An 18022-nucleotide genomic window follows, 5' to 3' on the forward strand; every position below is an offset into this window, starting at 1 on the left:
TTCCTTTGTATGGAGTACTGTAGGGACACACACACATACAAAACCATATTAGATGTGATTCCTTCAGTAAATAGTATAGCTTGGTAAGAAATAAAATTTACGTACAATTAACTGTTAATACAAGGTATAAAGTTACATGAGTCATAAGAGAAATTCACAAAGTAGAAATTCATAGGGATAGATTTTTCTATTTTGGTATGATAGAAAAGCAGCAGGGAAAGTTTAATGGAAAGTGTGGCTTTGAAGGGAAGAATGGGTAGGATTTAGGCTTCTGAATAGGAGAAGCTAAGCAAAAATAATAGAATGAACAAGCATATGATTGATAGTAATGTTTATCACCACTGCTGGTGCATTTTAATGGCACTTTAAACTCGGAGAGGAAGTGATTTTTACCAGAGAACACCATACAGAAGTCAAAAGATCAGTGAGAAAAGATAAGAGATACTTAAAATCTAATAGTAGTTTATTAAATGCCTTCATAAGGGACACCTGGGTGGATCAGTGGTTGAGCACCTACCTTCAGCTCAGAGTATGATCCCAGAATTCTGGGATTGAGTGCTGCATTGGGCTCCCTGCAGGGAGCCTGCTTCTCCTTCTGCCTTTGTCTCTGCCTCTCTCTCTGTGTCTCTTCATGAGTAAATAAATAAAATCTTTAAAAAAAAATGGCTTCATAAAAGATTTTTGTTACATAGGTCTCTCGGCATATACTCATGTGGAACTTCCATATTACTCTAAGTTTATTCTAATTGCTGCATACCTCGCTTCATACAATCCAGCAAGAACTGACAAGAGGTTCTTCCTTAAGGTAGTTATTAATTCTTTTTACTTTGTTTTCAAAGAGTCCAGGAGTGTTTTGAAGTTTCTAAACACCTCTAAGTTTTTCAGGGGCAGAGATTAGATTGCTAATATATACTTATTATATTTAGCACTTATTCTTTAAAGACTTTAAATTATGGTCACAGCCTAAATGGGGGAAAGTAGGTAGTTCCACAGAAGAGTTCAGATATACGTTAGGTAATAATTCTAGATTTAAAAAAATAAATAAGGTTTTGTGTAAAGTATGAGAGATGGGAATAATTTTAAGGATGGTAACTCCTTTATTGTTCTAGAGCTTCTATAGTAATAGTGCCATGCACTGCATACAGCATTATCCAGAGCATTCAGAAGCTTCTTCTGCATGTACATTAGTTGGAGAAATCCCACTTTGGAATTGTTTTCTTTTTGAAAAAAAAAATATGCAATTTGATTTATTATTAAATGTATTTGTAATAAATTTTTTATTTGTTGTTTTGCTTATGTCTTGCACTAGTCTTTAGTATAATGAAGGACCACATCTGTTTGTTTCTCTACAAATAAGTACCACGTGCTTAACTGAATATTCTCAATCTGTGTTTCGATGTGAATTGACAGTCTACCTTAAAGACAAATAAAAACCCATTTATCTTTGGAAGTTTTGTTTTTATAGAAACAAATATGTTGTCAATATAAGTTAATCTTTTAGGAAATACCAATATTTTATTTTAACACCTTCTTTACGTATGTAAAGAAGTAATCTTGTATACAATCAAAATCTTAAGTCAAAGCAGCCTAAAATATGTTGATATTTTAGGTATTAGTAAATAAAATAAGCCTAAGATACATAAATTAGTATTATATTTTTTAATTGTTTTAGATTATGTTTTAAATTAACAGTTTTTTTTTAACTGTTTTAAATTATATTTTCTGTTTTTGTGGACTCTTACCTTTTTTCCCCCATCTTAACAGTTATTTTCCTTAATTGCAGCATCATGGGAAAATTAAGAAAACGAACTTTCTAAAGAAACATGAAAAGGTATTTACATTTTAATTTTTCTGATGAGAAAAAGTCATGAATTCAGGATACTGTAGGAAGTGAATGAATGCATGCTTTTATTAGTCATTTGGATGTAAGAAGTTCTTTATTGGTAAGGTGCCATTATAATGTTCTATTAGTATTTGGTACAGTGATGAAAGCACATTCAAACGAGCTGGTAGTAGATATGAAAGTGAGTTGACAAGTTCTTTTAGTGAATTCATAGATGAAAAAGACTACCCTAGAATTTTTAACTAAACACAGCTGGTTTTCCTCTTTTACCCTTTGAAACCCCCACAAAAATGACACTGAAGAAATAAGAAAGATGAACATGGAGGGACTAAGAAATCTACACAACTTGGAACTGCATTGTAGGTAGATGCACAGATGACCAAGCAGCACCTAAGCCCAAAAGCAAGCAGATTTGACCTGAGGAATCTGGAACAGCTTAGAAATTAGGGGCCCTTAGAGTGTTTGTAGGCCAGGTATGGGGCCACACCAAAATTGGCTGAAGGGGAATTTGGACCATCCCTTTGGAAAGAGTGGATTTGTACAAGTCCCCAAGAAGGACAGTCTTGACAGAGGGAACCATGTGAACAAAGACTTCATGAAAATGTCTTTAGTTGTAAAGGGACTGTAGTTCTTTTGATGTGATTCTTACTGATTTGACTTACAGATTTGACTTTTGCCTCTTTTGTCTTTGGTTCATGTCGTTTTAAAATCTGAGCTTAACTGAAAGCTCCCTGTGTATACCTACTAGTTTGTATTTTTGTTCCTATCTTCCTGAAATCTTGATTGAATGCTTATTTTATGCCAGGGACTCTGCTGGATGCTATGGATAGAGTGGAGAACAGAATAGCCATTGTCTCTGCCTTCATGAGGCTCTCAATCTAATCAAGACTTTAAATATTAAAAGGAAACCACATGAATAATTATAGTAACAGTTGTTTTAAAAATACTGTGTATCTTCAATTTGTTTTTAAGATTTTATTTATTTATTTGACAGAGAGAGAACACAAGAAGGGGGAGCAACAGAAGTAGAGGGAGAAGCAGACTCCCTGCTGAATAGGGAGCCTGATGTGGGGCTCCATCCCAGGACCTTGGGATCATGACCTGAGCCAAAGGCAGATACTTAACCAACTGAGCCACCCAGGCACCCCTATATATCTTCAATTGTATAATTCTTTTTCTTTGAGTATCCTCAGCTGACACTGATTTTTTAAGAGTTTGCTTTTTAATTTGGCTAATGTATGCATGATACCAGATTACTTACCAGTCAGTTATGTAGAAAAGCAACAGTTTTTCCCCTCTCCTCACCATAGTCTCATTCCCCTCTTCTTTGAATTGTTTCTAGTTTTAGTTTTTCTAGTGTAAATATCTATAACTCTAAAGTTTCTGTCTCTATTTTTCTTGGTGTAACTTGACACCAAATTTGATGTCATTTAACTCAAGAATTTGATTTCCATTTTTGATTTTTTTTTAAGATTTTATTCATTTATTCATGAGAGAGAGGGAGAGAGAGAGGCAGAGACACAGAAAGAGGGAGAAGCAGGCTCCATGCAAGTTGCCCGACGTGGGACTTGATCCTGGGACTCGAGGATCATACCCTGCGCCGAAGGCAGGCGCCGAACTGCTGAGCCACCCAGGGATCCCCTGATTATTCTCTTTTGACAAGCCTTCATTCTCTTTAATAAGCTCTATAGTGGATTTAGTAGGTATTTCTCAGACTTTTTCATCTCCTCTAGGAGGGAATCCAATTTGCATGTATAGCATACAAAACCTATGGTAAATAGGAAAATAAATATCATATACCTTATATGCCACTAGAACACTTTAATTTTAAATTGGATATGTATTTTCTAATCGGAAAAATGTAAAAAGTGAAAAATTTTCCATTTCAAGCAAATGGATTTGGTGAGGAAATTTCCCCGCTAAACTCAGACCCTGTATGAAGGGAGGAAAAAAATCTTCACTGAGAATTTCAACTAGAAGCTAGGGCTTAACACTGATGTGGGGGGGCAGAATTCATAGTGTAGAGAGAGGGGGGAGAGAGAATCTCAAGCACACTCTGTGCTGAGTGCGGAGCCCAGCGAGGGACTTGGTCTCATGATCCTGACTTGAGCTGAAACCAAAAGTCAGATGCTCAGCTGACTATGCCTGCCAGGTACTGTGATGTTAACCACTGTTCTTAAACTCATGCAACTGACAAATGTTTGGTAACAAATGATGAGTATCTAGAATTTTTTTAAAGACTTCTTTAAACCAGTAAGAAGGTAAAAATACAATCAATAAGTGGGTAAATGATACAGAAAGGAACCTGAATGTCTAAAAAACCTGACATGATTATCAGCCTCATTCACTAGTGAGAGAAATTAATCTTTATTTTTATTTTTTTGAGAAATGAAACTTTACACAACAGCTGTTATTTTATGTTCTTGGATTGCAAAAGTAAAAAAAAAAAAAAAACATCTGATGATTTAAAATATTAGTGATAATGTAGAAGAGTAAGAGCCTGCATATTCTGTAGGTTGGTAGTAATGAAGTTAATATGTGAATGTATTTTGTATTGGTCACGATAGGCCAGACTATGCTGTAGCAAACAAACCCCCAAACCCTCAGTGGCTTAACATAACAAAGATTTATATGTTGCTCATGACACAATGGAGTGTGGGTTCGGTGGCCTTTTATAGTGATGCCAAGTGAAACATGGTGATTTCCAAAGTGGCCTCCAAAGGGCAAGAAGATTAATGGATTAAAAGGAGATTAAAGGTTTGAAAGGCCAAGCTTAGAAGTAGGGTGACATCACATTCACCCACAGTCCTCTATGGGCAGGAGATACTAGTCTTTCCTGCGCCCTAGACGAAAGTGTTGCTTAACACACAGCATTATCTCTGCCTTCTGCTTTAATTTCTCAGTCCCGCTTAGAGAAACTCACCCATGTGCTGAAGGGAAAGTGTACAGGATTGTCCGTCACAGGTTTATTTTTGATGAGTTATAGTGATGAATTTTTAGGAGTAGATAGTGATTTGTCATAAAATGGAATTCCATAGGGTTTAAAAGTGGGACTTAGAAGTGCATGTATCAATATGGATAAATCTCAAAAACCTATTGAAGGATAAAAAGCAACATGATTGAGTGGTATGTCCAAAATAATATCATTTATATGAGGTTAGATCTTGCAAACAGTGCTATTATATTGTCTATGAATACATATGTAGTAGCAATATAAAAACTGTCATGAAAGTGGTAAAAACATCAAATTCCAGATAGTGGTTCCCTCTAGGGAGAAAATGGGATGTGAGAGGAGTGTAACGAAGCTTCAAATCTGTAATGTGATCTAATGTTTTCTTTGCACATATTGCATAATGTTAGGAATTGATAAAAGTGGGTGCTGGGCCCACTGTTATTTATTATATCAGCCTCTGTACTTCTCTAAATGTTTGAAGTATTTAATGAGAAAGGATCTAAAATTTAAGACCTGGAAAATGATTTCTAAACTATTTTTTAGATATAAATAGCTAAAGTAAATACATATTTCATTTTGTAATTATGTGTATTTTTCTTTACAGTCATTCTTAAATAATTTTTCTCATGCATGTAATATAGATTCCCATTTATTTGCCATCGCTAATAGAGTACTTACATTCTAACAGTACTACTAAAATTATAGAGTGGATCTTGAGCACTTCAGTTTTCTGATGACAAGGAATTGTACCATATGGTTTTGTACACAAGTGTTTAAATTTTACATTGTTTCAGGCTGATATTCACAAACTATCAAATCTTTTATTAGTTTTCTGAGCTGGTATTTACTATAACTGATCTTTTTAGAACTATTAATGTTGAACAAATGTATTTTCCTGGTGATGGTACAAAAAAGAATGAATAGATGTAAGCAGTAAGTTCTCGTTGAGTTAGTACCTGGACCCTGGTTTTGGTTATGCACCATTTTGACAAATGACTTGCCTTATTAACTCACCATCTGGTTGCAAAAACAAAATAGGTGTGATATTCAGGATTAGGAATGGATCACTGTGAGTTGTTCTCTTTAATATCTGTTTATGCTAAGTCAGAAAATCTTGAAGAAAATGTTGAAAGATAAGTCATGATCATACCAGCGAAGGTTTTAACGTAGGGAATGGAAGTTAGAATTGGTAGGATCTTTGAGGAACACTACATATATTGTTACTGGGAATTTGGTACAGAAAGCGAGTGCCCTGATATAAGAAGAAAACCATGTTCTTTTTGTTACAGACAAGCAATCATCTTCTTGGACCAAAACCATTTCCACTAGACAGATTATTAGCAATATTATATAGTATCGTGGACAGCAGAGTTGCTCCAACAGCAAATATCTTTTCCCAGGTAAGCTTAATGATAGGTTATCACTTGTCCCCTCTGTCTTTATGGAATTCTTAAGGTAGCATAGTTGGTATAGTTCCAGGCATTTAGATATTCAGTCAGCAAATGTTACTGCTTGAACTAAGTAATGAATAGTGTTCTTGGTAAGTACTTGAAAGTTCTAAATATATAGAATCTTTGAGGCTATCCCTGAATTTGCTTCTATTTACAGGTATAACTTGATGACAAAACCAACTTGATGTTTCTGGGTGTTTTCTTTTTTCAGTAAAGGAATTTTTAAATTGTTAGAATTTTCTTGCTGATTAAATAAATGGCTTTGTGATTAAATTGATGAATTATAATGTGGAAATATATAATGAACACAAAATTTTAAAAAATTTATTTGTAAGAAAGTAATCTGTAATATCCTTATTCCTTGACAGTGTGATACAAAAGATTTTCCAGAATGATTAAGTTCTCAAAATTTTCACTAGATGGCAGCAGTAGCATATAAATATGAAATATGACTTTAAAAAAATAAAGTTGTTCAGTGTCTTTTTTTCAGTTGACATTTTAAGAAAAAACTATTTATTAAAAATATAGTCACAATAGAGATCTTAAATGGTCCAGAAAAACAGTTCTTAGCATATGATATGAATGACTGGAAGATAAAACAAATGATATAATATTAATGAAAAGCATCTTAGATTTTGCAATGAGTATTTTGTTCTATATATGTTTCTAGGTTGAGAAATATTAAATAATAACATTTGCATTTTAATTCACTGCAAATAAATTTAGTACCTGAATGGATGTTTGACTTGTAATCCAATGTATGGTGGTGACTTAATTTTTCACGTAAAGAAGACTTTGAGAACCAAACATAGATGTGTTCTCAACATTGAAGTTAGATAATTTTTTTATGTAAGTCAAAATTTCTAGAAAATTGTGTCTTCACGTATTGTATTCTTGAAGAAAGGTAGTCTGGTTGGTTGATTAGGTTATGTACATAACTAGCTTAGGTAGGTAGATTGGCAGCCCCTAATGGGGGTAACTTTAAAAATGTAATTGAGGGATCCCTGGGTGGCGCAGCGGTTTGGCGCCTGCCTTTGGCCCAGGGCGCGATCCTGGAGACCCGGGATCGAATCCCACATCGGGCTCCCAGTGCATGGAGCCTGCTTCTCCCTCTGCCTGTGTCTCTGCCTCTCTCTCTCTCTCTCTGTGACTATCATAAATAAATAAAAAAAAATTTTTTTAAAAAAATGTAATTGAGTTTTAATCTGTATTATAGTGATTTTTTTCCCCCATTTTTTAAAAAGCTTTGTCTGAAATTAGGTTTTAATAAAAACTTACACTGTTTATAACTTTCTGCGTATTGTTAGATGATTTTTTTTGTCTTGTTTTTGCTGTTGCAGTAACTATGAAACAGAAAGCAGGTATTATTAATCTTTATTAAAGGAATTGAGCTTTAGAGATTAAATCATATTCCCAATATGATGCAATGAGTATATCTTTGAGAACCAAAGTCTAGAGAAATGAAGTAGGCAGTTATTCTTAACAGGAAAGGAGGGACACCTGGGTGGCTCAGTGGTTGAGCATCTGCCTTTGGCTCAAATCGTGATCCTGGGGGTACCGGGATTGAGGGCATGGAGCTGCTTCTCCCTCTGCTTGTGTCTCTGCCCCCCCCCTCTGTTTCTGTGTGGCTCTCATGAATAAATAAATAAAATCCTAAAAAAAAAAAAAAAAAACAGGAAAGGGAGGCGTTTACATCACATATGATTGTACTTCTCAAGTGCCCAAAAATTACCTTTGTGGGAGACAGAAGGATAAGATAGTGGTTTATTCTGAAGGGATAAAACATGTACATTAAAATAATGGTGTAGGGCTGTAAAATGGATGTTGGATAGTGCTGCTGAGAATTTTAGAGTAGACAGATCGCTTCTGGACTGGGCAGGGTGAAACAGATTCACAGAAAAGGTGAAAAATGGAGCTGGGCTGTGGAGGATGAGCAGGATTTTTGTTTTTTTAAGTATTTCTAGTTGACGTGATACCCGTCATTTTTATTTTTATTTATTTTATTTATTTGGTACATTTTTGTACCAAAAAAACCACAAAAGGGTAAATGAAAAAGTAATAAAGTTGACACCTTCCTTCCCATGGATAGAGTTCAGTTAGCCTAGAGATTTAAGAAGGGGAGATGAGGGGATCCCTGGGTGGCTCAGTGGTTTAGCACCTGCCTTTGGCCTGGGGCGTGGTCCTCGAGTCCTGAGATCGAGTACTGCGTCTGGCTCCCTACATGGAGCCTGCTTCTCCCTCTGCCTGTGTCTCTGCCTCTCTCTCTCTCTCTCTCTCTCTTTCTCTCTCTCTGTCTCTCATGAATAAATAAAATATTTTTTTAAAAAAGAAGAGATGATATGAGCAATGGGTTGGGAGTAGGAAAAAGCAAGGTATATTTGTGAACTATTGCACTGATTTTGTTGAGAGTGGATGGGATGTATTGTTAACTAGTGGTAGCAGTCCTTGTCACTGTGGTCCAGTAGTAGAAGTACTGCTACCACCGCACATCATGCCTTGCTGTTGATGCCTTACATATCGTTCCTTACATGTGTAGAACACTTTGCATTTTATAGTCTTGCCATGTATTAAGTTAATCTTCAAAAAGGAGAAGGAACTGAAGCTCAGATTGCCTACAAGATCTACCCAAGGCCACACAGCAAATCATCGGCAGGATCTGGACCTGGATGCTGATTTTCCCAGCAGCAGGCCTGGGCTTATAGGGATAGACAATCAAAACCAATAAGAGGTTACTGACTTGGAGATTTACTAGTTACTCTGAGGCTTTTATTAGAGAAGAACAGTATCACCAGTCTTTAGGCTTTCAACAGTGTCTGTAATGTAATTAAGCAACAGCTTGGCCTAAATATATCTTTATTTTTTAAATGAAGTTAAATTCTCTTTAAATGAAGTTAAGTTAACCTATAGAGAACCTTTTTGTTCTTTATTTCTTTAGTAGTAATCAAAATAATAATTTTGTGTGTTTAAAACATGACTTTAAATGAATTTAAAAGGATTTGATTTCAGTGATTCCCTTTTGGGATACAAAGGGTGAGGGAGTACAGAGGGATTAGATGCAACTAACCCTAAGAAGTTAACCTGTACTTTTGCTTGGTCAATAAAGTATCCAAGAAAATCAAGAAATATACATACAGTGTTTGAGAACAAAATGTGACTAAAGTCACATTCAGAAAAAGGGTATTTCTCCCACAGTTTTATTTTTTTCCCCTCCCATTGAGTCCCAGTGATCTTTTCTATTTTTATCATATCATTCAACCATCAAACTCTACTCTTGCCCGCAGGAATGACAATTTACTGGTGTTCACTTAATTTTTTAAGTCAAGTATGCCCTCGTCTGTATTGGCAGTGCTTATTTGATACGAACACTAGATGGCGATATGGCTGCACTCTAGCTTTAAGATGAACTAGGAAAGCAGCTGTACTCAACTTCATAGTCTTTCATGTTTAGAGAAAGCTGTTAATTGAACACATTGATTTATTTGAACAAAAATACAATTGCCTGAAGACGTTTGATGATATATGTGTGTATGTGTAATGTGCACACATATTTACACATTCATGAAAATGTAAATAAGGTTGGTAAAGAATTATGTTGCATGAGTATTTTCCACCTAGAAGTAAATTGCTTTCTATTGGCTATAATGTGTCTATGTGAGATGATAATATATTATTTTTCTAATCATTCTATATGCACCTGTTTTAAGATTTATTTCATAATAGTGTGCTGTTCTTATAGTTTGAATTATCAGTTTATAATTATTTTTACATATAATAAATTGTTCAAATGTATATATGTTCACAATTTTCTTGAAGTGAAATTTTATTTCCAGTGCATTACATTCAAATCTATTTGAATCTACTCTGTAAAAAAGTTACAAAAATAGTAGCTTAAGGAGTTTTTAAAGTTAAAATTCCAATTGAGAATAATAATCAAATTCATAATAGTATTAGTAGCAGTAGTATTGTATTGTAGTTGGTATTCTTAATTTGTTTTTATTTAATTTTAAATAAAATTTTATTCATTAATTTTTTAGTCTCATAAATCAGTAAAAGAATATTAGCATATTTAACATTTTATATAGATTGTAAAGATTATACAGATTAATGGTCAGAGTTATTGAATTGAAATATGGTTTTTACAGTTTTTCTGAGACTTTTAAGATAGTCATAGCCTTATCCAGTTTAGTATAATCTTGTAGTCAAGATCATGGATCATGGATCATTTTAAAATTGTCACTCACATAAAACAACGTAGCTCTTATATATGTATCTGAACTTTGTGAATGGCAATGCATTAATTCTGGTGTTTTCGTTCTTTTCTCCTGTCACTGTGGTTAGAATGGATGAACTATATGCCATTTAGATACAGGAAGTAGTAAAGTTTAGAGATATTACTTTCAAATTTTAATTTGACTAGATGTTACTGAAGACCATTTACCATCTTTAAAAGAAATACTACTGAATTGTCTTTTTTTCAGAAGTATGTCAAAGCCAGGTTATGCTTTTTTATTTTAACTTTTTTCCTAGAAAAAATGATAATTTGCTTGGAAATCTTTACATGATCTGTTTCATCCTTTTGATATTCTGTGTCTTACCCTTGCCTATCTCCTCTATAGTCTTGTAGTTAGGTGAAGATAGTAGGAATACAGTTCTTTAAGATCTTAGTCAGTGTATATTACTTATTTTAAAATGTTAAGCTATATTGCCTTATCTTTTCCCAGTGGATAAACTTGCTGAAGAGTTTATTTCTAAAATTATTGGCATAGGTTTCTAAAGGTGACTTTTAAGAGGAAAATTGTCTTTAAAAAATTAAGGACATTCAATTACAGAATATTACATATTATCATTGATCTTATTAGTTACCATTTTGGAGAATTATTTTTGAAGATAGTTCATTGTAATTGTACAGTTTAGAAGTTTGTTGTTTTTATTATTTTATTTTTTAAAAGATTTTATTTATTCATGAGAGACACAGAGAGAGAAGCAGGCTCTTTGTGGGGAACCTGATGTGGGACTCCATTATAGGACCCCCGGGATCGCGACTTGAGCTGAAGTGCTTAACCACTGAGCCACCCTGGTGCCCCAGATTAGAAGTTTATAATTGTTATATTGCTGTATTATAGCAATGCACTCTAAATTAGTATCAAGAAATAGCTGAAAGAAAAGGAGTGTGCATTATTCCTTTAAAAGATAGTTCTATGTACCATATTGATAAGTTGAATTTTTTCAGTAATTTATATCTAATTTCTGAATGGCTTCCTAATTAGGTGTATATAATCTAATAAGGAAAAATTAAATCAAAATCTCCTTATTAATTTATTTTCATTCTTAAGAGTATAAAAATTTTTTTGAGCAAAGTATAATATACAGATACATTTTAAAAAATATATACATTTCAATTTCTCTTTGCTCTTGAATTCACATATGATATCATATACATCATGAGATATATTTGTACTGTATCTGTTACATCAGTTTAATTTTTTGGTCATGAATCAACTTGATCTTTCCCCATACAGGTTGCATTAATTGTAGTAGCATTTAGATAACCTTAAGCTTTCTGCTCATTTCATTGTTGGTTTATAAGCATATTATACAAGATATGTTTGAGCTAATAATTGTGATATTTTCCAAATCATCATCAGTCAGAACACAGAATGATAATTTGGTTATTTTATCTGTTGAGAACTTTTTGAAGCAGATGCTTCATCTCTAATTTACCATAGCTGGAAGATGTTTTTGCTATACTTGTCAGGGCCACTAACCTTTCATTCAACCAATAACAGACTTTTGGCATTTTTCTTCAAATATAGGTAGATGCACAGTAAATGTTTATAATTTCCTGTTTTTTTAAAGTACAGAAGGGATCTTGTTAATATTTAACTTGAAAACATTTAAAAATTAAAATTTTAATCTATTTAATATACTTAAATTCATACTTCAGATTCAAAGTTAGTATTAATCTTTTTTCCCTGTTTGGAATTAAATTTCTCTTTCTTTGCTTAAAATTTCATTTAACAGATCCTTATTGAGGCGTGCTATGTTGCAGGCTCTGTGTTAGATCAAGAGAATACAAATGTGAAGAGAATGCTGTTCCTGCCCTCAGGACTTTCTAGACAGTCTGTGGCTTCCACTGCCCTTCATTTGGTCTTGGCGCAGCTGCCAGCTTCTAGCTTGTACTAGGGTTAATGGCCCATGTGTGTATTTATTGGGAGGACAAACATGCTGAATGAAGGAACTAATAACTTAAAATACTTAAAGTGAAAATTAATGCTTAAATATTAAAGGTGAATAGTTGAAAATAGGATTTTTCCCTTCAGTAGTTCCTTTTATTTGATAATATATGTATTTGAGTGTCTTCTTTCAAGTAAAATTAACAAACCTGTTTGTTGAATCTTTCTGACATGCCTGTGTCATAACCAAATTTTGCTAATACCCGATTAAATTTAGCTGTAACTAAATTAGATTTGGTTAGTTGTGTCTTTTGGTATTGAAACAATCTCAGTTAAGACTTGAAACTTGTTAAGTTATGGACAGATAAGTAGTGTATTATATTTGGCTTGTTATAAACTAAGTGGGTCTTAAAAAGTTACATGGGCATATTTCAAATACTATATGATTAAAAATTATGCTATTATGTCACTCTTTTATATACAGTATTTCAAACTTTATGTAAATTTTTAACCAAAACTACTTTAACCAAATAAGATGATTTTATAGACTTTGCTTATAAACCTCTTTACCTTAAAAAAATCAGTTTATTGTATAGTATTACAGTTGTTTGATTAATATTTTTAGAGAAAAAGTAATTACATTTGTCAAATGATATATAACACCAGAAATTATAGTTAATGAAATATTGTCCCATGCATATATTAGGTAAGAATTTGAACTTTGTAAACATAAAGGGAAACATCCTAAAATCTAGCTGTAATATATTCATATAAAGTGACATTAAGTATGATAATTTTCTTTATATTTAGGTTGGCAAACAAAACCGTTTTCTTGAGAACAAATTCCGTGCATACTAGAGTATTAGAAAATGTGAAAAGGTATTCTTTTGTGATTTCTCTGTGCTTCATGTGGCTTGTACAAGCATTCCAGTCTCTCTGTAATATCCAACTTAAATACTTGATGCTATGAAGGTAAATTATATAAATCACAGAAAATACCTTGAATGCTAACATTTTCTAATAACTTACTATTGTTTTTAACTGCAGCTGAGACTGTGGAACATTTCGTTGCAAACATGGTAAAGGACGCTTATTTAATGCCTACTTCACTGATGAATAGGTCGGCAGGGGTGCTGTTTGACAGAGGCAGACCCTTACCTCGCAGTGAAGGGCTTGCCTGCCATGGTGCTCTGTCTCCACTGGTGCAGTAAATTAGATTCTCAAATCTACTCCTACCCCTGATGTGGGTGTATTACTCTTCTACTATGAGACCACTCTGTTTTCCGGAGATTTTTAAAAAACTATTCTGGGATATTTCATATTTGAAAAGAGCAAAGTTACTTTGGTGGTAAGGAATACTAATATTAATTATTACTAAGTATGAAAAAAAAGCACAGTATATTTTACTCTATTGCCCAGGGGTAAAGGTTAAATTTCTTGTTGTCATTTGTAAAAGAACAGTGTTTACCCCTACTCTGCTCCTCTCTTGTCTTCCCTAAATCTAATACTAAATTTCTTTGGTGTAGCCATTTTACCTTTGTGAATATATCAGCCCAGCAATAGGTGTTTTTACCTGACTCTTGCAAAATGGGACCATTGCTTAAGGGCAACATGTAAAATACTGCCTAAGGGATAAAAAAAATTGCATAAATTATGCTTTCAACTTCTAAGTAAAATAATACATTGGTACCTTATTTTCATAGGCAGTATTTTATAGTCACCTTTCTCAAAGCTTCATAAGACTTCTAATAAATATCCCAAATGTATACCTTTTGTTCACATTTTAGGGGGAGATATATTCAACACTAATAAATTTTATTTGACTTGGCAGATTTTGTTTTGCTGAAAGCACGAAATAATGTATGGGAGTATGTGCTTGTACATGCCTATTTAAGAAAACCTGTACTATTAAGTGACTATATGGGCAAATGCGTACTTAGAGCTTGAGGACTAGTTTGTTTTAAAGAAGAAAGAAGTTTTAATAACAGATTAGGAGATAAGTGATTTGGAAAAAATCTGTTACAGGAATGTGTACTGTATTTAAAATACTTCTTCAAAAAATGATTATGACAAATGTTCATGCTTAAGGGGATTTCCTTTTTTTTTTTTTAAAGATTTTATTCATTTATTCATGAGAGACAGAGAGAGAGAGGCAGACACACAGGGAGAGGGAGAAGCAGGCTCCATGCAGGGAGCCCGACGTGGGACTCAATCCCGGGTCTCTAGGATCACGCCCTGGGCTGAAGGCGGCACTAAATCGCCAAACCACCCAGGCTGCCCCTTAAGGGGATTTCCAATGAAAAATTGTCTTGATTCCTTGTTGGCTCACAACTAATTGAAGTCCTTTGAAGGACATTGGCCTCACCTGCCCATACAAAGACATATTTCAGTTTTTCAGTAAGAAATTGGAGTTCTCAGTGCCAAGTCATCTGTAGAACCTAATAGCTCCCTCAACGTGGATACCCTAAATGTGATAGAGTTGAATTCTTAGGATCAAAAATAACCATGCTCTTGTTAGGAATCAGAAAGTGAAATAAGTGTACCCAAAACTATCTTATCTATTCCCTTCAAATGCTGTGTGTCTACTGATATCTTTTGAATCCTGTATTTCTAGCCATTATCCTCTCTAGGTCTGGACTCAGATTGTCAACTGAATAATCATTCTTAGGGGTACTGGGTCCATCACACACGTGTATATCCAAACAAGAAATTATTCCCTAAACCTTTTTCTGTTTTTCAGCCTCACCTAGATTTCAAAATTATTTATTCAGCCTTTTACCAAGCTCAAACTGTGTGGCGTACAGGATGTTAGGTGCTAGAAAAGCAAAGATAATACCAGGGTTTTTTTAGTTCACCGGAGAAATCATCTCTGAACACTTCTGTTTCCCTGTAGTTGGTTACCAAGTTCAATCTTTTTTCTTCCTAAATACGGATGTCTCTTGGACTTCTTCCTTCCCACTCACATGACCTTTGCCTCGAATACATAGCTTCATTAGCTCTTAGACTAGTGCACCAGTGTCCTGACTGGTCTCCCTGTCACCATGTACTTTTGAATTTATCTTAAAAAGAAACTTGATCTTGTTCTACTTACACTTTTTAAAACCAGTTACACGGGGCACCTAGGTGGCTCAGTGGTTGAGCGTCTGCCTGTGGCTCAGGTTGTGATCCTGGGGTCCTGGGATCGAGTCCCACATCGGGCTCCCTGCATGGAGCCTACTTCTTCCTGTGCCTGAGTCTGTGCTTCTCTCTCTCTCTCTCTCTCTCTCTCATGAATAAATAAATCTTAAAAATAAAAACCCCAAAACACAAAAAACGAGTTACTTTATCTGTAAAATCAATTCACCATTCCATAGCATTTCCTCTAAGGTTCTTCACAGACTGGCCCCATTTTCTGCCACTTCCTTTATTCACCCTCTACACCATTCACAATAAGCTGTTTCCTGTCTGAAAACACACCAGTTTTTCTTTTGTATTGTTACATGTGCTGTCACCTTACCACTGTTGCGCTCTCTTTTATGCTTTGTGGTCCAGACTCCAAATGTCTTTTCTTAGTGAGTCCACATTTTGCCTCCCCCCCTCCATTACTCACTCTCTCCTCTGTAATCAGATAGCCGAGTTTACACACATCAGTAGCATCTCTCATATTGTGTCATTACCATTTGATTTATGTGATATATTGAATTCTTTGAGGTCACAAAGATTCTTGTCTTTTCATTTTTGTGTCTTGCACAGTGCCTTCAACATGAGATTCACTCATTGAATGAGTGATTTCCCATTCTCCTAACCTTGCAGTTATGGCCTTCTAGATATGGACAATTTGCAGTCATTTATGTGCTAATAAGTTCCAGGGATTATAGGCACTCTCTTTGGTTCCTCTGTGTAAAAACATACATGCCAGTTTTTGTTTATCTGAGCATAAGGGAAGACTAGCTACTCCTCACCTTTTCTCTGGGAAATAAAATTCCAAAGGTGATGGTTTTAAGTTGAGCAACTTTGACAGTATTTGCCTATCCCTTCCACTGCCGCACTCATCAGCCCTACCTTGTGTGTGTAAAACTGTCAGTTGAACTCTTGATGTCCACCACATGCTCATGAACTATCATGTCACCTGAAATCAGATCAAATGTGGTGCTGTGGTTTGTATGAATCTCATGTATTAACATGTCACGTGTTAAGTGCTTTTATTTAAATAATTTAATATGTTTCAGGTTGTAAAACTCCAGGACAAACAGGACAGGATATTTCACAAATCAATTGACATAGATCCCAACCTATGAAAGTATAAAAATAATGAGCATGTTAAAAATTAATTACAGTTGTAAATTGATTTCCTTTTGTTGGCAGAAAGAACATAGTTTATTAGCCCAGGAGCAGGTTCACACTGTTTTAACATCAAGCACTTCCAGCTGAAGCTTGTTAGTGACTGCCTCTCAGATTAAGAAAAAAATCCTCACTGTGGTTACATGAACCCCTCTTGTTAAGACATAAATAATCAGCTCATCCCCTACATGGATGAGAACAAAGAACATAATAGTACACAGAGCAAAGATTAATAACTAAGTAAATATTGCACGACCCCATTTAACATGTAAATTTAAAAATTTCCAAGTGTAAGGTTTTCACTTATAATTTTTCTTTGAATGCCTCCCTCATGACCTAGGAGCTAGGCAGAGGGGAAAAATATACTTTGGCATTTGAGTTAGGCAGATTGATTATTTAAAGCTAAAGTAAAATGAAAGTAATTAATTATGACCAATATGCTGCTAGTACATAAAAGCTAGGGCAATACCGTTCTCTTTGATAGCAAGATGCTTCAGATTTTTAGGAGTTTTGTTTATTTTTAAATCAAGTACTAAAACCCAGAAATTTTGAGGAAAAGCATCAGTGGCAACATACGACTAAAACTTAACACTAACATTAACTGTTCCCATAGCTCTTTTTCCCCCTTTTCTCAAATTTAGTCCATATCCTCTGCTGGATCCTGACTTCTTCCAGTACAGCTTTTATTTTTTTAAAAACTTTATTCTGTATTTCTTGGCACAAAATCTAAATCCTGACTTGGAAAAAGAAAATCCACTCCGTAGGCTACTTTCATGTTGATTTGAATTTCACTCATTTGAATTTCAGCTTGACTCACTAGACAAGAGAAACAGCTGTAGAAAACAGTATATACCCTCCTAAAATCTGAAAATTATTGGCAAAAGTATGTGCCTTATATAGATAAAAGAAACCAAAAAGGGGCGTAATAATTTCCACACAAATATTTAAACCTACTTAAATAATTAAAATGTTTCATTAACTTTGCTTTTTTAAATTTTAATGTTTATCCTAACTTAATGTTATAAACTGTTACTTACATATTATAATTTTTTTAATAAATGATCTTTAATCCACAAATGGGAAATTTTGCATTGGAATACCATTTTGAGTGTTATGTAATTTCAGATTTTAAGAAATCATGTTTTTTCCCCCACCCTTAATTATCTTTTAAAAATTAAGTCTTAAAAGCAGTAATTTTATGTCTAATGTCTAGTCTGATTTATGAAAAGTTAACATAATGAAATTCATTAGGCTAATAAATTCCACTCAATATTTTACTTTG

General features: G+C 34.1%; 1 protein-coding gene across 4 annotated transcripts in view; it reads left to right on the top strand.

Moving 5' to 3' along the window:
• Positions 1 to 18022, top strand: part of ORC5 (origin recognition complex subunit 5) — an 80533-nt gene that overhangs the window by 37171 nt on the left and 25340 nt on the right. For 2 of the 4 annotated variants that reach the window (XM_055300953.1, XM_055300955.1), the window contains exons 10-12: positions 693 to 805; positions 1784 to 1831; positions 6086 to 6196. In XM_055300953.1, coding sequence (XP_055156928.1) covers positions 693 to 805; positions 1784 to 1831; positions 6086 to 6196 — 272 coding nt within the window. The other 2 variants (XM_055300957.1, XM_055300954.1) reach the window with 2 other exon arrangements.

This window comes from Nyctereutes procyonoides, unplaced genomic scaffold (assembly GCF_905146905.1).
Source record: "Nyctereutes procyonoides isolate TBG_1078 unplaced genomic scaffold, NYPRO_anot_genome, whole genome shotgun sequence".
Classification (NCBI taxonomy): domain Eukaryota; kingdom Metazoa; phylum Chordata; class Mammalia; order Carnivora; family Canidae; genus Nyctereutes; species Nyctereutes procyonoides.